This window comes from Trachemys scripta, chromosome 11, assembly GCF_013100865.1.
Source record: "Trachemys scripta elegans isolate TJP31775 chromosome 11, CAS_Tse_1.0, whole genome shotgun sequence".
Classification (NCBI taxonomy): Eukaryota; Metazoa; Chordata; order Testudines; family Emydidae; genus Trachemys; species Trachemys scripta.
The window spans coordinates 11,869,347-11,887,843 of NC_048308.1; the positions used below are offsets into that span (position 1 = coordinate 11,869,347).

Below are 18,497 nucleotides of genomic sequence, written 5' to 3' on the forward strand. Positions count from 1 at the left end.
CCGTGCCACCCAGCCTGCCGGAGCAGCTCCAACCAGGCCAGAGACATCCTCCCCTGGCCCACCCCAGATAGGGTGGGAAGGGATGGGATGAGGAGAGTGGGGGGGGGGGGGCCTGGGCTAAGGGTGGGGGAAGGTGGGGGGCCGTCCCCGAGGTTACTTTCCCTGACCCCCAGCTTCTCTTCCCCCCCCCCACCCCCCCCATAATTCCCCACAAGTTGCTGTCCCGGCCCATCAGGTTAAGCAGCTGGTGCACCGGGACACTTTGTTTACTTAGGGTTACTTCCATGCCTGTGGACGCTCGAGGTAAAAAAACCATCTCGGCCAGCCAGCGGCTTATCCTGATGGCCTGGGAGCCAAAGTTTGCCAACCCCTGAATTACAGAATCATAGACTCACAGACTTTAAGGTCAGAAGGGACCATTATGATCATCTAGTCTGATCTCCTGCACAACGCAGGCCACAGAATCTCACCCACCCACTCCTGTATCAGACCTGTGTCTGAGCCATTGAAGTCCCCAAATAGGGTCGGCTTATGAATGGGTCATAAAAAGTTTCCATTTTTACTTATCGATCTTGGGGGGGGTCGGCTTATAAATGAACCATCTTATGATCGAGTATATAAGGTATTTAGTTTCATATTTGTTTCTGATCAGTCCTACTTTCTTGCAGAATGTCCACTGATTTTAATAGGAGCAAGACTGGCCCCATGGGATGTATAATCCAGTAATTCACCAGGCTTCACAGGTGGTAGTAAAACTGTTTACCTGCTCAGAATCTTTGTTAGTTGGTATGCTGGTAAAAATACCTGTGCCCTGTCTACACTACAGCTTCTACTACTGTTATGACTGGTGGTGAATTATGGGCATGATTTTTACTAGTGTACACAAACCTATTGCTGGAGAGATACAATTTTCTGCTTTTATTGATTTTTACTAATAGGATTATCACTGCCTTACTTTGAACACCGGGACTGACATGTTCACCAAACCAATATCAAAAAATATATATTTGAAAAAAATTCTTAAAATTTTCACCTATCACTAGAATATTTATAAAACTTACAAAACATTAACAAAACAAAAACAAACTTACCTTGTCCCTGCTGGGCATTCTCTGGCACAGTCTTGTGCATTTTGACATTGGTAATATTTCCACTTGCTCTATTTTGCAGTTCATCTGAAAATGCCTAGAAAGAGAACCATAGTCACCACTTGTAGACATAACTTCTTTAGAGTTTTCTCAGTAGTAATATAGATTTGAAAAGTAAAAATTAAATTTAAAAATGTTTAGAAAAAACTAAAGGTGATGGACTAGATGTTGTCCACCAAGCAATCTTATTCAACACTGAATGGAAATATTGATAAATTGGAATCATAAAGGAACCATGATTCCTTCAAAATTATGAGCAAGGGAGAGAAACTGGCAAATTGCTTCAGGTTTAACACCTTCAGGCAGTACAGTGAAAGTCTAATTAGCATGTAATAGGGTGCACAGACAAAGGGCTTATTCCTAACATGAGTAATACCTCTAACTCAATTCCTGTCCACACACAAAAACCCTTAAAACTCAAGTTTGGTGGTGCTTTTAACTCAAGTCGGATGGCCCATCAGGGAGAATAGGCAGCAGCTCAAGTTAGCACAACTTGTCAGCTGCTAACACAATCACTGTCTGCTGCTTGCAGCAGCATAGCGTGGCTGCTCTTGTTCAAGCTAAGTGAACTCAAGAGGAGTTAAACTCAAGTGTAGATAACTTGAGTTAACTATTCAGTGAAGACAGAGCCAGAGCGAGGAGGGGGAAAGAGAATGCTACCTGAGGCTATGCATGAAAGAGTCACATGACTCTGTGGGCTAAGGTATATTTCAGTGTTAACTGGTGCCAGCTCCAGCAAATGAGAAAAAAATTGTGCAGGAAAGCCAGGTGACTGTGTATGGAAGAATCAAAGGGAAACTTTACATTATAGGAGGAGTCCAATGGCAATTCTATCAGAGCAGGAGCAGGGATCACCTCATAGGCCAGTGCCTGAATATTATTATCAAGATGGAAATCCAAGGATACTTTCTTGGCTAGCATGATAATGAGCACCTTGACATCTGCCCACATCAGAAGAATCATAATTTAATGGCCTCCAGACCAAAGGGGAATCGGACACTGGACAATGACATGAGACACACTGTCTGTCTCCAGTAGTGCTTTTTCTACTATTGCTCTAGCACCAGTGAAGCTCTACCAGTGCTAGCAATGGTGGAAGCACAAAGTAGACTGCCAACCAGTGTTTCCGCCACTCTATTATTTAACTCTTAGTGGTAAACATGCCTGTGACTGGTTTACACTAACACGTCAACCATTGCTACCAGTAGTGGAGCTGCACTGGTGCTAAACCAACAGTGCAAGGAGGACTGACCATTCCCGGTGTAGAAGCAGGAGCGAAAGAAGGATGAGACTTTAGGAAACTACTGACAAAAACGGTGTAATCTAGTTCTGGGCCTGACATCATTTCCTTAACCCATGTGTAACAGAAAGCACAGTAATAGGGTACAAGTTACCTGAATATTATCTGTGTCATTTGGATGCAACAGAAAGTGAACTTCTTCAAGAGACTGAATTTTTTTTTTACGACTGAATTTGAACGCCTGGTCAAACATTAATTTAGCAACAACAGGCTTAGGAAACCCTAAATTCCCTGTTCCAATTGCTGGGAATGTGATTGACTTTAAAGAGAGTTGCTCAGCAGTCTGAAGACATTCCGTGATGATGTCTCTTAGGAGCTGTGAATCACAACAAAGTTCGCGTTAGTACATGCAGTTTAATATTTTTAATAGTGTATTTTATATTAAAATATCATAGTTAAACATGGATTAATTCAAAATGAGCTTAGTTATATCAAAATTAACAGAGCTGACCCCTAGGAAATGCTCCGCTGATTTCAGTGGAGAATTCACATTAAATCTACATTCCTGCCAACTGAGAAACCCATTCAATCAAACGAGAATTAGGAAAATAGCCTTCTACCTTCTGAACAGATTCTTCCCCATTTTTCCATCCAGGAACAATGGCATGAAGCACAAAACGGCAGCCCAGATTACATCCATCTGTTTTGAACACAGACCCTTCACTAGCTACTTTTTCTAGGCCTTCTTCAGATAATTGTGCTTGCAGCATCGGACCCGCCTTGCTCAGCAAGGCTTTAGAGAGTGGACCTTTATCAAGCTGTAGATCTCGGGAAACACTGTTTACGATGACGTCCGTCTTAAACAAAATCAAATATCGGTTATAAGATTAAACTTGAAACATTTAAGGCTAAGTGACTATAACAGCACCTGCAGATTTAAGAAATAAAGCAAATTTAAAAAGTAGCAATCTGGAATAAAGCAAATCTTTTGAACAAAACAGGCCAAATTATACTCAGTTATACCTACATCATCCCACTGATTTTTATGGGGTAGCTTGCGTATAACAGAGTGAAATTTGTCCCTTATGCAGCAGTTTATATTTTACATGGAAATGTCAGACTCCTGTGTTCTTACTCTACTCTCTCTACGTCCATTTGAAAAAAACCCCATATACGATTCTCCTGCAGGGGGAATCACATACTCATAATGGTCCTGCCCATATTCCATCCCCATCAGCAGAGTAAAACTGACATGATGCTACTACTGAATTCCAGATGCCTTGCTGCTCCTGTTAGCACCGCAGGGTAAACTGGTATGAGTAGGAGCAACCACATGGGTGCAGTTATGTGGAAAGGGAAGTGAAGGAGGAGTTACAGAAGAGAAAGAGGAAAAAAAGAGAAGGAATGAACTGAAGGAGAGAAAGAAGAAAGGGAAAGGGTTAATTCTCTCACTCCCTAGGTCAACATGGGTTATGAATGATGGGCAAACAGCACAGTCAGTCCCAGAGAGGAGTGCAGTACATCATGCTCTGGTTAACCGCTCTGACCAAAGGAGGATGTTACTTTTACAGGCTGTGGCAGCCACAGCCAGCACTGTTAGGATGGACAGCTGGTTATCATGTGGATCCTCTGAGTGGCACTAAAAGGGGCAAAAATAAGGCTCCAGAAGATGCTCTCTGCCTCAGACAAAAAAGGGAGAGATTGCTGAATCAAAGAGAGTGAAAGGGACAGATGTAAAGAACAAGGAGATAAAGACTGGACAGAAATAAAGTGGTGGAGATGGAAGAGAAATGCATCAACTTGAAAGCCAGAAGAAAAAGACAAAGACTTTAAGGAAAAAGAAGAGCGTTAGAAAACAGAGAAGGAAATAAGTGAGTTACTTAATTGGGAGTTTTGGCTGTTGGTCCAATTAATGGTTAAAAGAATTCAGTGCTGGTGGAATCTGAAAATTGGTAGGCAGTTAACACTGCATGGACTATGCACGATCCATTCACTACAGGTACCAGAGATAATTAATCCTTCCCAGGTAAAGAAGCTTTGAGAGACGTGATCCAAAGCACCACTAAGACACTGAGATGCTGCAGCAATGGGGCCACGTACATTTCCAGAGAGAAGACAGCTCACTGTTACAGGCTCATATGCCACCAGGTCCAAGTTTCAATGGCATTTAAGGGTGTTCAGGATCAGCAATTTAATTTTTACTTGTTTAAACATTTGAAGTTCCGCCACTTCCCCTCATGGAGACTATAGACAGTTCCTACCCACTCCCCCTATAGCAGGGGTGGGAAAACTTTTTGGTCTGAGGGTCGCATTGGGTTTCGTAAATTGTATGGAGGGCCGGTTAGGGGAAGGGGTCGTGGCCCGGCCCCCACCTCCTATCTGCCCCCCCGCCCAGGAATCCTGCCCCATCCAACCCGCCCCCATCCCCAACTCCCCCCGCACCCCCTCCATCCAACCCCTCCTCTCATTCCTGATGCCCTCGCCCCCGGGACCCCTGCCCCATCCAACCCCCCTTCTCCCTGTCCCATGACCGCTCCCCGAACCCCTGCCCCTGACTCCCCCCCGCCACCCCATCCAACCCCCCACTCCTTCCTAACTGCCCCCCTGGAACCCCTGCTCCCATTCAACCCCCTGTTCCCCCCGACCGCCCAACCCATATCCACAACCCCGCCCCCTGACCACCACTTCGAACTCCCCTGCCCTCTATCCAATCCCCCCTGCTCCCTGCCCCCTTACAGTGCTGCCTGGAGCACTGGCGGCTGGTGGCACTGCAGCCGCGCCACCACCACCATGCAGCACAAAGACCAGGTCAGTCCGGGCTCTGCAGCTGCGCTGCCCAGCAGCTCACAGCCCCACCACCCAGAGCACTGCGCCGGCGGTGGAGCAAGCAAGCTGAGGCTGCGGGGGGAGGGGAACAGCAGAGATGGGGCCGGGGGCTAGCCTCCTGTCCAGGAGCTCGGGGGCCAGGCAGGACGGTCCCGCAGGCCGGATGTGGCCCACGGGCTGTAGTTTACCCACCTCTGCCCTATAGACTAAGAAGTAGGTATTCTCACACAGCTGGTGAGAGCACAAGAGTGCAAAGGTCATCTTGAAAGCACGTTTCACAACTGGTTTCAGCTCATATCACAATGTGAACTATAAACACAGGAAAACCATAAAGAAATGATAGAAGAGAAACATGTGGTTGCAACAGCTTAATGTGACAATGAATACAGTTCAAATAACAAAATACAGTCAGTCTAAAATATGTTTGCTCATCTCTATATATGTATAGACAGTATGAAAAACTAAACTTGTCTAACCTATACAATTGTGTTAAAATAATCAATTATGACTTATATTAATATATTGTATGTTTAATTGTTAATTAAAACTGAAAATCTAAGTATCTTTTCATATATTTTATAACCGAAAACCAACTTTACATAAAGTTGGATAACATCTGATAACTTAAAATACCTACTGTAGCATCTTCAATGCCTCCTTTCTCCAGTATGATGCTTAATCCTTCATCCGTTGTTACCGTCTGGAGACCCTTTCTGCTTTGAGCATTTCTACTTTTTCTGGGCTTGAAGGCTGCGTCAGACGGAGGTGACGAATTGTGTCGGGGTGATTTATCTCTAAACACGTCTTTGAAGGCATCAGTGAAAGCCTGAACTGTTTTCTCTGAAGAGTCCACAAGATAAATCTCTTTCAAGCAGCTTTCCCCTGGAGAATCTTCTAAGGTTTCCTTGATGGATTTTGCAATTGACTGTGCACACAGTTTTAACGGAAATCCAAATATCCCAGAGCTGATAGCGGGGATGGCTATGGAATGATGATTGTACGTTTCAGCCAGGCGCAGGCTTTCCTTAACTGCTCTTTTTAACAGGCGCACGCACTTTTCTGGTTTATGATCACTCCACCTAGGCCCAACAGCATGAATCACCTGTTTACACCGGAGGTTCCCAGCATCTGTAATAACTGCACAGCCGGGCTGCAAAGGGCCTCGTTTCTGCACAATACGGTCACATTCTGTTTGTAGTTCTGGCCCTGCAGCTTTTAAAAGTGCCTCAGCAAGGCCACCAATATGCTTTAAGTCCTCATTTGATGCATTCACCACAACGTCAGCTGGATGACTGCACAAGTCCCCTTTATAAACTGCTACTACAACTCCATCTTGCAGGATCTTTTCACAGGCGGGCTGGCCTTGCTTCTTATACACATTACTAACTTCACCATCTTCTCTTTGTTCTTCTCCTTCTTGCAGCCTGATCAGACAGTTAAATTGTTGTTTCACACCAGTCACATACAAGTGTTCTTGTTCTTTGAAAAATACCTTGGCCCCTGGTTTATCAATTACCACATTTTCTGAATGTAGTGAAGACAGAATTTGTTCAATTTTGGGGACCGCCTGCAACACTTCCGCTCTTGGTCCACTCAGGGAAATACCTTTTCGTTTATTCTGTGTGCCAAATTCAATTTTCACACCTTTCTTTTTTAATTCAAGCCAAATATTGGACTTTTCCTTCTCCACAAACATTACAACTGCCACACACTTAGCTATGATGACTTTTTGTACCAGAGTGTGTTTATCTACAAAATCAGAAAGTTGCTGATATGCTTCTGCTACTGCTCTGAAATAACCAGCAATGACTATTTGATCCTCCAACTCAACAATTATTATAGTTTCCTTGGAACAGTTATGTGCCTTGTACAAATGGTTGACGAGCTCCCTCCATTCTCTCTTTTTGAGGACTGAGTTGTCCTCCAGGTCAATGCATTTGTAAGTCAGAACCTTCTTCATTTCTTCTTCTGCTTCTAGAAGAACTCCAGGAGAACCTGCTATCAGCATTATGTTATCAGTGCCAAGCTCATAAAAGGCATTAATTTGATTTGACATAAATAAGTGCTGTGACAGAGTTTCATTATCTACATGTTGTAGGAACTGGAAAATGTAAGGATGGACATTGATCGATTTCTGTGCCACACTGTGCACTTTTTCTAGTATTTCACTTTTGACTTTAAATACTTCTGCAGCCACTCCATACAGACTAATACTCTTTGATGACGCATCATAACGTATCTTCAGAGATGGGTACTCCTTGTAAACATTCTCCTCTAGCCCAGCAAGGTGTAAAATTGCATACTTTCCTGGGTCAACTAACATAGTTTGTTCTATGCTCTGCTTTTCTCTTTCAATTTTTTTCCTGGCATTTTCTATTAGCTCCTTCAGTTCTTGCTCTGCACCCTTCATAATCTCCGTGTTACCTACTAAGACAACCATGTTCTTGGGAATGTCAGGTATGATCAAAACACCATCCTTTACCAAGCAGTTTCTTATGGCTTCCCACACCACTGAATTTACTTCACATTTAATGGCCTTGTACTTTGACATGCTACATGAGAATTTTTTAGAAACATCTTCATTCCATGTCTTGATCAACCTGATCATTGATCTCTGTTTAGATAAGGCATTTGAGGGACACAGTGTTATTTCTGGATTTGCACAGTTGGATTGAGGCCACGTTAGTTCACATTTGCAATCTGCCATTTCATGATTTATTTCCTGGATTAGCCTATTATCGGTCTGTAAAAACTGCAAGATGTAAGGATCCAGGGACATTGTAATTGGTTCTGGCAGCTTTATTTGTGGCCTTTTCTTTCCATATAGAGCTGTACCCAATGAGCTGTAGTATGGATACACAGAAATTGGTACTTTGTCGAGTGAATGCTGCTTTGCCAAGACAGTGTTTACATCTAAATATAAAATAAAATAAAAATTACCCAAGTCAAATCAATTAACTGTAACACTTTAAAAAAAAATCTGAAGATAATTAGCTTATAAATTGCAATTCATGAGCTACTGTATTTCTTTTGATTCTGACAGGAGTGCTTTTTAGGTTCAATATGTTTAAATGACATTTTTCTAAGTACAGTAACTCCTCACTTAACATTGTAGTTATGTTCCTGAAAAATGTGACTTTAAGCGGAACAATGTTCAGTGAGTCTAATTTCCCCATAAGAATGAATGTAAATGAGGAGGTTAGGTCCCAGGGAAATTTTTTTCACCAGACAAAAAATATATATATTATATAGATATTATACATTTTAAACAAACAATTTAATATTGTTCACAGCTATGATGATTGTGAAGCTTGGTTTAGGTGGTGAAGTTTGAGGGTGGAAGAGGGAGGGATATTTCCCAGGGAATGCCTTACTGCTAAATGATGAACTAGCACTCGGCCGAACCCTCAAGGGTTAAGACATTGTTGTTAATGTAGCCTCTCACACAAGGCAGCACGAACACGAGGGAAGGGAGACTGCATAGCAGACAGAGACAGACACACACCTTGTGTGTGTGAGAGAGAGAGATGCACACTGCCCCTTTAAGTAAGCTGACCCATTCTTAAGTACATGGTCTTTTTAAGTGGATCAGGAAGTTGAGACAGCAGCTGCTGCCCCAGACTCAGGGCCGGCTCCAGGCACCAGGCAACCAAGCACATGCTTGGGGTGGCACCTGGTAAGGAGCGGCCAATCTTGGAGTGGCGGGGGGTGGCGTGGCACGGCATTCCGCGGCGCTCGGCGGGGGGCACTCCGGCAGCACGCGGTGCTCAGGGAGGGGTTCCGGCGGCGCGGGGCGCGGCGCTCAGGGGGGTGGGCTCCGACGGCGCGGTGCTCGGGGGGGGGGTTCCCGACGGCGCAGCGCTTGGCTTGCCGGGGCAGCGCTTTTTTTTGCTGCTTGGGGCAGCAAAAAAGTTAGATCCGGCCCTGCCCAGACTCTCTCTGTCTCTCTCCATCCATGTCCCCTCCCTACTCTATATGGAGAAGGGATAAGTGGGGTGCAGGAGCAGGGGGACACCCTGACATTATCCCCTCCCTTCCCCCCCTGCACAGCAATCAGGAGTCTCTGGGAGAAGCTCCAAGGCAGAGGGTAGGAGCAGTACATGGCAGTGGGGGGGGGTGAGGGACAGCTGAACTGCAGCACAGGGAACTTAGGGGAGCAGGGAGCTGATAGGGGGAACTGATAGGGGGGCTGCCGGTCCACCCTGGTTACAAGCCCCCACAAGCTAGCTGCAACAGGCTGTTCTTCCTGCAAGCAGTGGACAAAGCAGGCGGCTGCTAAACAACGTTAGAAGGGAGCAGTGCACAACTTTAAACGAGCATGTTCCCTAATCGATCAGCAACATAACGAAACAATGTTAACCATGGCGACTAAGTGAGGAGTTACTGTACCCAAAGGCTTGTATATCCTGTATGTTACTGTACATGCCCACAGCATAACAAGCCATCATACTAGACAGGATTACAAAATAGTAATACTTACTCTTGCCATGTTATAAATAAATCTGAGACATTCCATCCAGAAAAAAAGGAAGAGTTACATTGTAAAGCTCTTTCTACATTTTTTATGTACAGCATATCCATTGTGTGAACAATGAACAACAGTCTGATTAAAGAGGTGTAATTCTATTATGTGATTGCAGAGTCAGACCAAATATATTTTAATCAGCTTCCTGAGGAAAAATATTGATTTATGGTAATGGGATTTTAAGTGGACTTATAGATTTATAATGCACACAATGTTCCATATTGGAAGTTTAACACAGACATTGGTGTTCTACACTTTTAACCTCTTAGCACTAGATGCTGCTTGCCTTATCTATACATAGACTTGGCAGGATTCAATTATAATTGATAACTGTAGGGAAACGTCTATTTCAGCTGACACTAAAAATCGATGAAAAATAAAAATCAATGGGTCGATGCGCCTGCAGGGATCGAGTGTCACAGACCTGTTGCAGTGTAGGGAGCTCTGTGCAGCTCCTGGGAGTGGCTCCATGACAGCAGGGCTGCATGCGCTCCCAGAGGGGTGGTGACACCCGATCCCTACAGACACAAGTGCATTGGAGGGTGTGGTTGTCCTGGTCCAGTGGAGCAGAGACCCCCGCCCCCAGCCAACACTGTAAGGAGGAGGAGGCCAACCTGCTGCTTAACAGCTCCTTGAAAGGGACAATTCCCACGCTCCTGGCTAGTGAGTGAGAAAGCCAAACCTACCTATACAATTAAGGTCAACTCCTCAGCTGGAGTAAATAATGGAGCTATTTTGATTTATGCCAGCTGAGGATCTGGTCCTATATTGAAGCTATTGGAACTTTTTGCATGAGAGACTTCTCCCATAGCTGTTTGTTTATCGCTACAAAACAGAGCAACACTTTCCATTTTAGGAGACTGGTTAAAATGTAACTGGGCAAATATATATTATTTTAAAGGATCTGGCATAATTATAGCCAAAATTAATATTGCATCAGAATTAATTCAAATACTAGTGTGGTGTCTAGCCAAACAGATTAAAACATCCTTAACAACTTGCATACAGTGCCAGTCATCTACAACACAATCTATAATCTTAGGTGTCTGTGGGTAGGCACCTAAATCCCTATTTAGGCAACTACATAAAAGATGTGAGCTCTCAGCACTAGTGCCTAATTTATAAAAATTTGGGGCCAGATTCTTCATTGCATTCTTGGAGTCACTTGAGGAGTTCTCAGCTGGTGCAGAGCTAATATGCAGGCTACTGCACAACATTCCCCATTCTGCACAGAGCTCCAACCAATCCACAGGGAGCCATTGCAGTTGATGTAAATTTGAGTAACCTCAGGACTAAGAGAGCATAAGGCTCAGGGTTGCTGTAATGAAGCTGGGAGCTGAACTCACCCCCCTCTGGCCCCAGGAGTGCCGAGGGCAGAAATGTGGTAACAACACCATCTCTGCCCACCCAGCCACCGCTCAGATGTACTGAACTCAGCCCAAGTACCCACAAGGACTGAGCCCCTGAAAGGAACTTGGATACCATGGTGTGGAATGTAGACTAAAAATCTAGGTAGAAAGACAGAAGAGGCTATCCAGGCTCCTAAAAATGCCTGATGAAAATTCACCTTCAACTTATGTGGCATTTTTGTTGGCTTTGGAGTCCCTAATTTAAGAAACAGAAAGGACAGAATCCTCGTGCAGACTCAAAGACATTGCAGAGATCCTAACAATGTAATATATGTCCACTGGAAACTAAGTGCCTCATATTAGTCATATTATATCCAGTCCCAAATCTAGGTTTCTAACCTAACAGAGTAACAACCTGCCAAACCATCAAACCAGTTAATTTTTTTCTAAGGGTAAGTTAGCCATTTCTTAAAAGAGTATATTCATTTTCATGTTGATCTTTTAACTGCAAGATTACATAAATGATACATATTTATATGTTACCTTTCTGATCATGAAAAGTAATGATAGCTGCATTCTCTTCAGGTAACTGTTCAACATCTGACACTTGTGCACTTCCATTTCTTTTACTTTCAAAGTAGACAGTTATATAGTCATTAGATACGTTAGGTGGTACATTTTCAGCCTTAATGCTTTTTGTCACCTCAAGATGCCGTGCTGTTATATTTTGTTGCTTCGCCCTATGGTTTTGGTTGAACTTTTCAACAAATTTCCTTATATCTATAAACAGAAAAGAAAAACATTTAACAGATTTTTACTATTATGATGTTAGAAAAACAGAAGAAAATAAGCAAGTGTAGGGATCAAAATATTCAGTTATACATAATTAATCCTTACTAACCAGCTTTGCAAAAGTCTACTTTCCCACTTGCCTGAGTGATTTTTTTTCTTTTTTTAATAGGGAAGCAAAATATCATTAATTTTTTCACTATCATCAGCCATCATGGTAGAGGGTGGATGAGTAGTTTTTGTGCCTGGTCTTGTAAATAGCAGTTTTACAAATGTAAAATGATTTCCTCAAGGCTACAGAGGGAATCTGTAGCAGACCAGGATTACAGAATTTAGACATTCCTGCCTGAATTTGGTCTTATGCATATGGTCTATAGTTCTCCATACCATCTGATCTGATTTGTTAATTAGATCAGCTACAATTCTTGTTCAGGACAAAATCCACATACACCTCTCACTGCTATACAATACAAGGGAATGCCTGTCTTCTGGAATGGTTGTAATCATAATGTTCCCTATCATACATACTGATCAGAGACACTGATGTAAATAAGAATATATTATATAAAATAGGCTAAAGTATCACTCAAGAGAGTACACCAGGGGTCGGCAATGTTTGCAACGCGGCTCGCCAGGGTAAGCACCCTGGTGGGCCAGGCCAGTTTATTTACCTGCTGACATGGCAGGTTTGGCCGATCGCGGCCCCCACTCGCCACGGTTCGCCGTCCCGGGCCAATGGGGGCGGCGAGAAGCGGCGCGAGCGAGGGATGTGCTGACCGCGGCTTCTCGCCGCCCCCATTGGCCCAGGATGGCGAACCGTGGCGAGTGGGGGCCGCGATTGGCTGAACCTGCGACGTCAACAGGTAAATAAACTGGCCCGGCCCGCCAGGGTGCTTACCCTGGCGAGCCGCGTGCCAAACGTTGCCGACCCCTGGAGTACACTATAATATGACTGCTATATATGCATATGTTGACCCACACAGAATAGATTTGTATTGGTTTGAAAAAAAAATCACCTTTTAATGACCATTCATTACGTAGGATCAAATAATTTTCCCATTGTGGTCAATGGCAAAACTATCACAGTGACTTTAATGGAACAAGGTTTTGGCCCTTAATGAATATTTGATGATGGCTTCTGTCTTAATAAACATGCACCATTCCATTAACAGTTTTGCTGATAAACTGTTGGCACCATATGGCCCATAATTATAATTCACCAGGCACTAAATACTATTTTATATAATTTTCAGTAGTTCTTTGTACACACTGCCAGCTGCCCAGCACTTCTGTACACAGGATTGTAATTTACAAATGACTGTAGTTCCCTCTTCAGTTACAAAACACACTAGATCTAATTCTCTTCTCACTTACACTGATCTTTACTCTGGTGTAGCTCCATTTACTTTAGTGGAGTTACTCCTGATTTACAATGATGTAAGTGAGACTGGATTTTGTCTGAAGACTGTGGCAAAATATGTTCCTCTGTTTTTCAGCTCAGCTGAAGTGTTAGCTGAATGGCCCCTTTTAAAGCATCAAGTGAAAACAACATATTGTACACACACAGTCCATCTTACCAATATCTTTGATAAATGTAACTACAGCCGCATTTACTTCAGGAATCATTTCCATATTGAAATCATTGTCATCTTCTGATAAGCCACTGATGTTCTCCACCAGCATAGTTAACATGCATTGTTTTGTAGTCTCTTGTATATTTTCAAGCACAACTAGAGATGAAGTCATTTGTGGGAGTTCTTGGATATTCTCCACTTGCCATGGTTTCACATGGAGTGCAATTTTCTTTACTACATGATCCTTTTTCTTTAAGACTTCTTGTGCATCTAGTTCCACAGAAACACAAATAAATGGAAATCTCTGTTATATACCTGTAGTTACTCAGAATGGATCAACATGTTAAGTTCTATATTAAGTTCTGTCAAAGTTAGACTCAGGACTCATAGTTTGTCAGACCACTCTGTTTTATTAGCACAGCGCTCTGCTAATACATTCAGATAATGTGAGCCTCCATGCAAGATTCAAACAGTCTTATTTATACAGATAAAAGGGTGTAAACTAAACAAAGGGACAGAGAGAGCAATTGTAAAATATGCATGGAGCACAATATGCATAACCTGCTTCCTTGTTAACTCTTATCGAGCTAAGACTAATGCTTCACCAATTGCCCTTAAGTGGCAAGTTAAGCAGTTAATGTCTGCTTTCCTGCCCCCCTGGCTTGCAGCATTTCTCATTTCTACTTAAAGGTACATACAGCATTCTTTAATTCATTCTATTTCTTTAATATAATTCATTTCACTTTCACAATCCCTCCTTTTGGTCAAGCTTACGCAAAGACCAACAATTACTGGGTTTCACATATTAATAGTTCTTTATCTCTTTGTTCATCAGTGATATTTAACACCATTATATTAGCACTCTGTTTTGGGGCAGTCACCTGGGTGGCATACTGTACACAATTTTGTACACAACAGGAGATTAATTGAAAACATACAAAAATCATTAGGATTTCACACAGGATAGTCAGGGCTCCCTGAAACAACCAGTTTTCTATGCCAGAGAGATTGAATAGGTTACTTAGCCACTTCCATAAAGAACTTGGCTTTTCATGGGGAAGATATGCAATTTGTTCTAAGTGACTAGCACGATCTATTACCTCATTGGTGTCGTCAGGTATGAACACACAACATTTTTTTTCAATGAGAGCACAGGTCCCTCCTTTGGCCGCCAGCACTATGTTCAGTGCCTGATGGTTTTGGAGGCCCATCTGTCGGATCGCCCCTGTTTCTTTGGCCAGGGTTTTTAAACTCTTTTTGGTTTCATTTGCCATTATTTCAACTACTGCTTGTAACCTTAGGAGCCTTTTTGCATGGTGTATTACTCCCCCAACTGGGATAAGGGACTGCCAATGGCCTCTTTCCAGGTCAAGGGGCTTATGTTATTTACATACCATTGGGCATCTGATAAGTTCCTTTTTTTTCGCCTGAAATTACGGAGGCGTTCTCGTGGGAAGGACCCTAGCATTCGGAATTGTGGGAAGAGTTGGGCAGGATAACAGATACCTGACCAGTTAGCTGGTAACATAGTATAAGCTTTGGTCCCACAAACCCAATGATGGCCTATTAGGGCCGGGAAGGGTTGGTTGCACCCATTTGTCACATAGGTGCCTACAAAGGAGGAGTAATATTCTCTGAAGGGCACAGGGTAATTCTCCTTACGAGGAGTGGTGTTATTTGCATGGCATTGAAAGATTGTATTGTTTTCACTAAGGTTACTGTAGGGGGAACATGAGATTGATTTTTTTGTTTGATTCCAGGTCGAGAAAAAATTTATATCCCCATACCCGGCCCGCCACTCTTTAGTTTTGTTCGAATAATCCCATACACCATTGGCCACAATATGCTGAAGGCAATGACTTTTTTCCAGATCCAGCCCTGTCCCATTACACACCCAACACCAATGACCTTTTCCCTCCACCACTCTTATCCATTTAGATACATTTATTCCCACTGCTTCCCAAGTGTCATTATTGTTTCATGTTTTATTAAACAGATGAAGTCCTCCAGTGAGGTCTGGGCAATTGAGTAGGATTACCAGGACAGGAACACCAGCTTGAGAGTGAGCTGGGATGTGGCTGCAGACCCAGCAATTAGAAATATTAAGAGTCTGAGCTATCCACACTTGCTGCTGGATAAAAGAACTGTCATTGTGGACTCCCCAGACCTTAAGACACCAGCAGCCGAGGAACAGGCTCCACCAGAGGCTCATGTTGGAGGCAAGACCCTTCCGGTTCTGACAACCTCAACTGAGGGAACCGCAGTCACGGTTTTACATCCACCAGGCAGCAGGCGCTAGGCTTACTACTGCTTCTTTTTGGGCCTTGCTTTAGGTCCTCGTCTGCTTCTGGCAACCCTTACGAGAGCGTAGATGGTAAGGTATTGCAGGCTGTTCCTCTACGTCTTCTTCTGGAGTTAAAATTGACTCTGCATGGTCCTGAGGTGATTGGTTTGCTGGTGGGTGCCTTCTTACACTGCGAAGCATGTATGCACGCTGTGATGCCAGACAGTTTAACAGCCATCTGGATAGTAAGCAGTACCTGATGATTCTTTCTTCTTCCTTGACTCTGGCTATAACAATGGCCTTCACACCTTATCTTTTCCTGATGCATATATTTCTTATTCACACAGATTGAGAATACAAACTAGTATTTTATATGGAGCAAAAAGGCATTGCAAATTAAACCTTGCTAAGTTTTACAATCAATAACCAAGACAATTTACATTGAGACCCAGGCCTTTAATGTTTCTCTAATCTACTTAACATAGACACAATAGAGAATCCTGTTTTTTACTTACTAAACCTTAAAACAAAGAAATGTATATTTAACTAGAGGCCTACTTTGTAATACATATAGGAAACCATAGTAGACATTATAACTTATTTTAAAACAAAAGGGTGACCATAATCAGTTATAAGGATTGTTCTGGTCTGTCATTTCTTTCTGCTATTCAAAAAGGGTGGCTGACACGGATGAAATCAAATTATACATTACTTCTTATGGGACATTATAAGATCCTGCTCCTACATATCCCACTTTTGACACTAAGATTATTAATCGCCAGTGTCACTTCTTATTTAGTCCACGTAATAGAAAATACTGGGAGGTGATTTGGGCCTGTGGCTCTAGCTTTGCATACATTTGTTTTATTTAACAGCACATTTTAAACGTTACAATTAAACACATACAATTTAAAATTAAAAACAATTAGGGTTAGTAACATTAGTACGCCAGTAGTTGTGGGAGACCATTCAGAAAATATATTATACCAATGGTAAGCTGTTATGTTTTTCTGCAGTGGCAATTTTTAACATGTTGCCATTTGCATGTATAATATGAATGGTTTGGTTTTTCACATTGCCCTTTTGTTTGATTTAGGAACTATGTTACCTTTTTACCTTTTGTAAACACATTACTTACATTACATTTACATTTGTCTATTGGAAGGTTGCTAACACTTTTATTTTTTTAAAACACTTTTTTTTCCAAGAATTAACACATACACATAGCCCATTATACAGTACTTTGGTTTTATTATTTATTTTATTCCACATACAGGATTCTAGGGAGATGTTTTTACTATAGGGCTTTGGAGCAACAGGCATGGATAAGCATACCCACTTTTATTTGTTTTTTATTAGGTTGTCCTGTAGCTGATATTAGCTTTTTTTGAAAGACAAAAATAACATTTTTCTACCCCTTTTGGGGTGGCATTTATTATTGCTTAAAATATTTTTTTTTTTTTACAAATACCCTTGCTGATTGCAGGCAAAACAAGAGGAATTACCTCCATGTTTTTCTGTGTTTTTGTTTTATAGGCAGGCCAGGTTTTAATGGCTTCTATCTTTTAAGAGTTATGGGGAAATTATTTCACTGTTTAGTTATTAAATTTATGAGGTGGTGTACCTCAGTTTTTTTTTTACAGCAGACCAAGGTTACAATGTTTTTTCTGCTGTATTAAGCTTTAAGTTTGTTTACAGGTAACAGCTGAAAAGCATTATTACCATAAAGGATTTTTTTTTTCCCCAAAAATTATACACACTATACATTGTTATAGGGGTACTTATTAACATTAAATGTATTTTAATTAAAGGTATCTTGTTATACCGTGCCTTTTATTTAGACAATTTGTTTGCTGACCAGGTATGTTTTTTATTTGCAACTTCTTTGTGCTGGCAGTTTTTTTACTTTTTTTATCAGTTAGATAATTTGCATCATTACAGGCTTGGCTTTTGGATTTAAAACCATTAGCAGAGCTCAGAGACTCTGTCTTAAAAGGAACACAATTAACTTTTACCAGAGTTTTGATTACTTTTAACTTTTGCTTTCAAAACACACACAGATCTGAAAAAGATAACACAATTTATTGTGGCTCCTTTGGAGCCCTAATAGGATTTTAATTAAGTAACATGTTTCGTTTGCATTTCTTTTACCCCCTCTATAATATACACTGCACACGTCTGCACATTCCTTCTATACTTTAACTTTTAAAACATTAGCTATATTAATTTTTACATAAGGTGTAACTGTTTCTTTTGTTTTTATAGAGTTTTATGTACCCTTATTAAAGTGACAGTCTGATTACACAGAGCCATTTTAAGGCTCAGTGTTTCTAACATTGCTTCTTTTTGTTTTGTGCACCTCACCCCTGCTGTTGCTTCAGAGGGGCACTGTCTTTATTCTTTTTCTACAGCTTTCATTTGCTATTTTGTTACAAAAACAAACAAACAAACAGAATCCAGAATCTCTCCCTATTTTTCTGATTTTGACTGTCCTGCTGCAGTTATGACTTGGTCTTTATTTGAAAACATTTAAATTTTGTAAAGAATCAAGTTACCCCTTAAGGGTTAAATACCAAATTTCAAAGTCAACCAACACTGATTGCCTGTGTCTGGCAAAAAGGTCTGTCAGTTTTGCAACTTTGAATTAAAGAGTCAAATGGATTTTTAGTGGCATTATAAACAAAACCAAACCAATTTATCTTAAACTTACAAAACAGGAGGAGTTTTACAAACCTCACATATTCCCACAGACAGACAGATAC

The 18,497-nt window shown here is 41.9% G+C and overlaps 1 protein-coding gene across 1 annotated transcript in view; it reads right to left on the reverse strand.

Moving 5' to 3' along the window:
- Nucleotides 1-18,497, reverse strand: part of LOC117884610 (protein mono-ADP-ribosyltransferase PARP14-like) — a 53,455-nt gene that overhangs the window by 17,343 nt on the left and 17,615 nt on the right. The window contains exons 6-11 of the mRNA XM_034785083.1: nt 13,455-13,721; nt 11,632-11,868; nt 5,852-8,127; nt 3,009-3,245; nt 2,543-2,764; nt 1,092-1,185 (exon numbers count right to left, since the gene is read on the reverse strand). Of these exons, the coding sequence (XP_034640974.1) occupies nt 1,092-1,185; nt 2,543-2,764; nt 3,009-3,245; nt 5,852-8,127; nt 11,632-11,868; nt 13,455-13,721 (3,333 nt within the window). The remainder of the gene's footprint in view (nt 1-1,091; nt 1,186-2,542; nt 2,765-3,008; nt 3,246-5,851; nt 8,128-11,631; nt 11,869-13,454; nt 13,722-18,497) is intronic.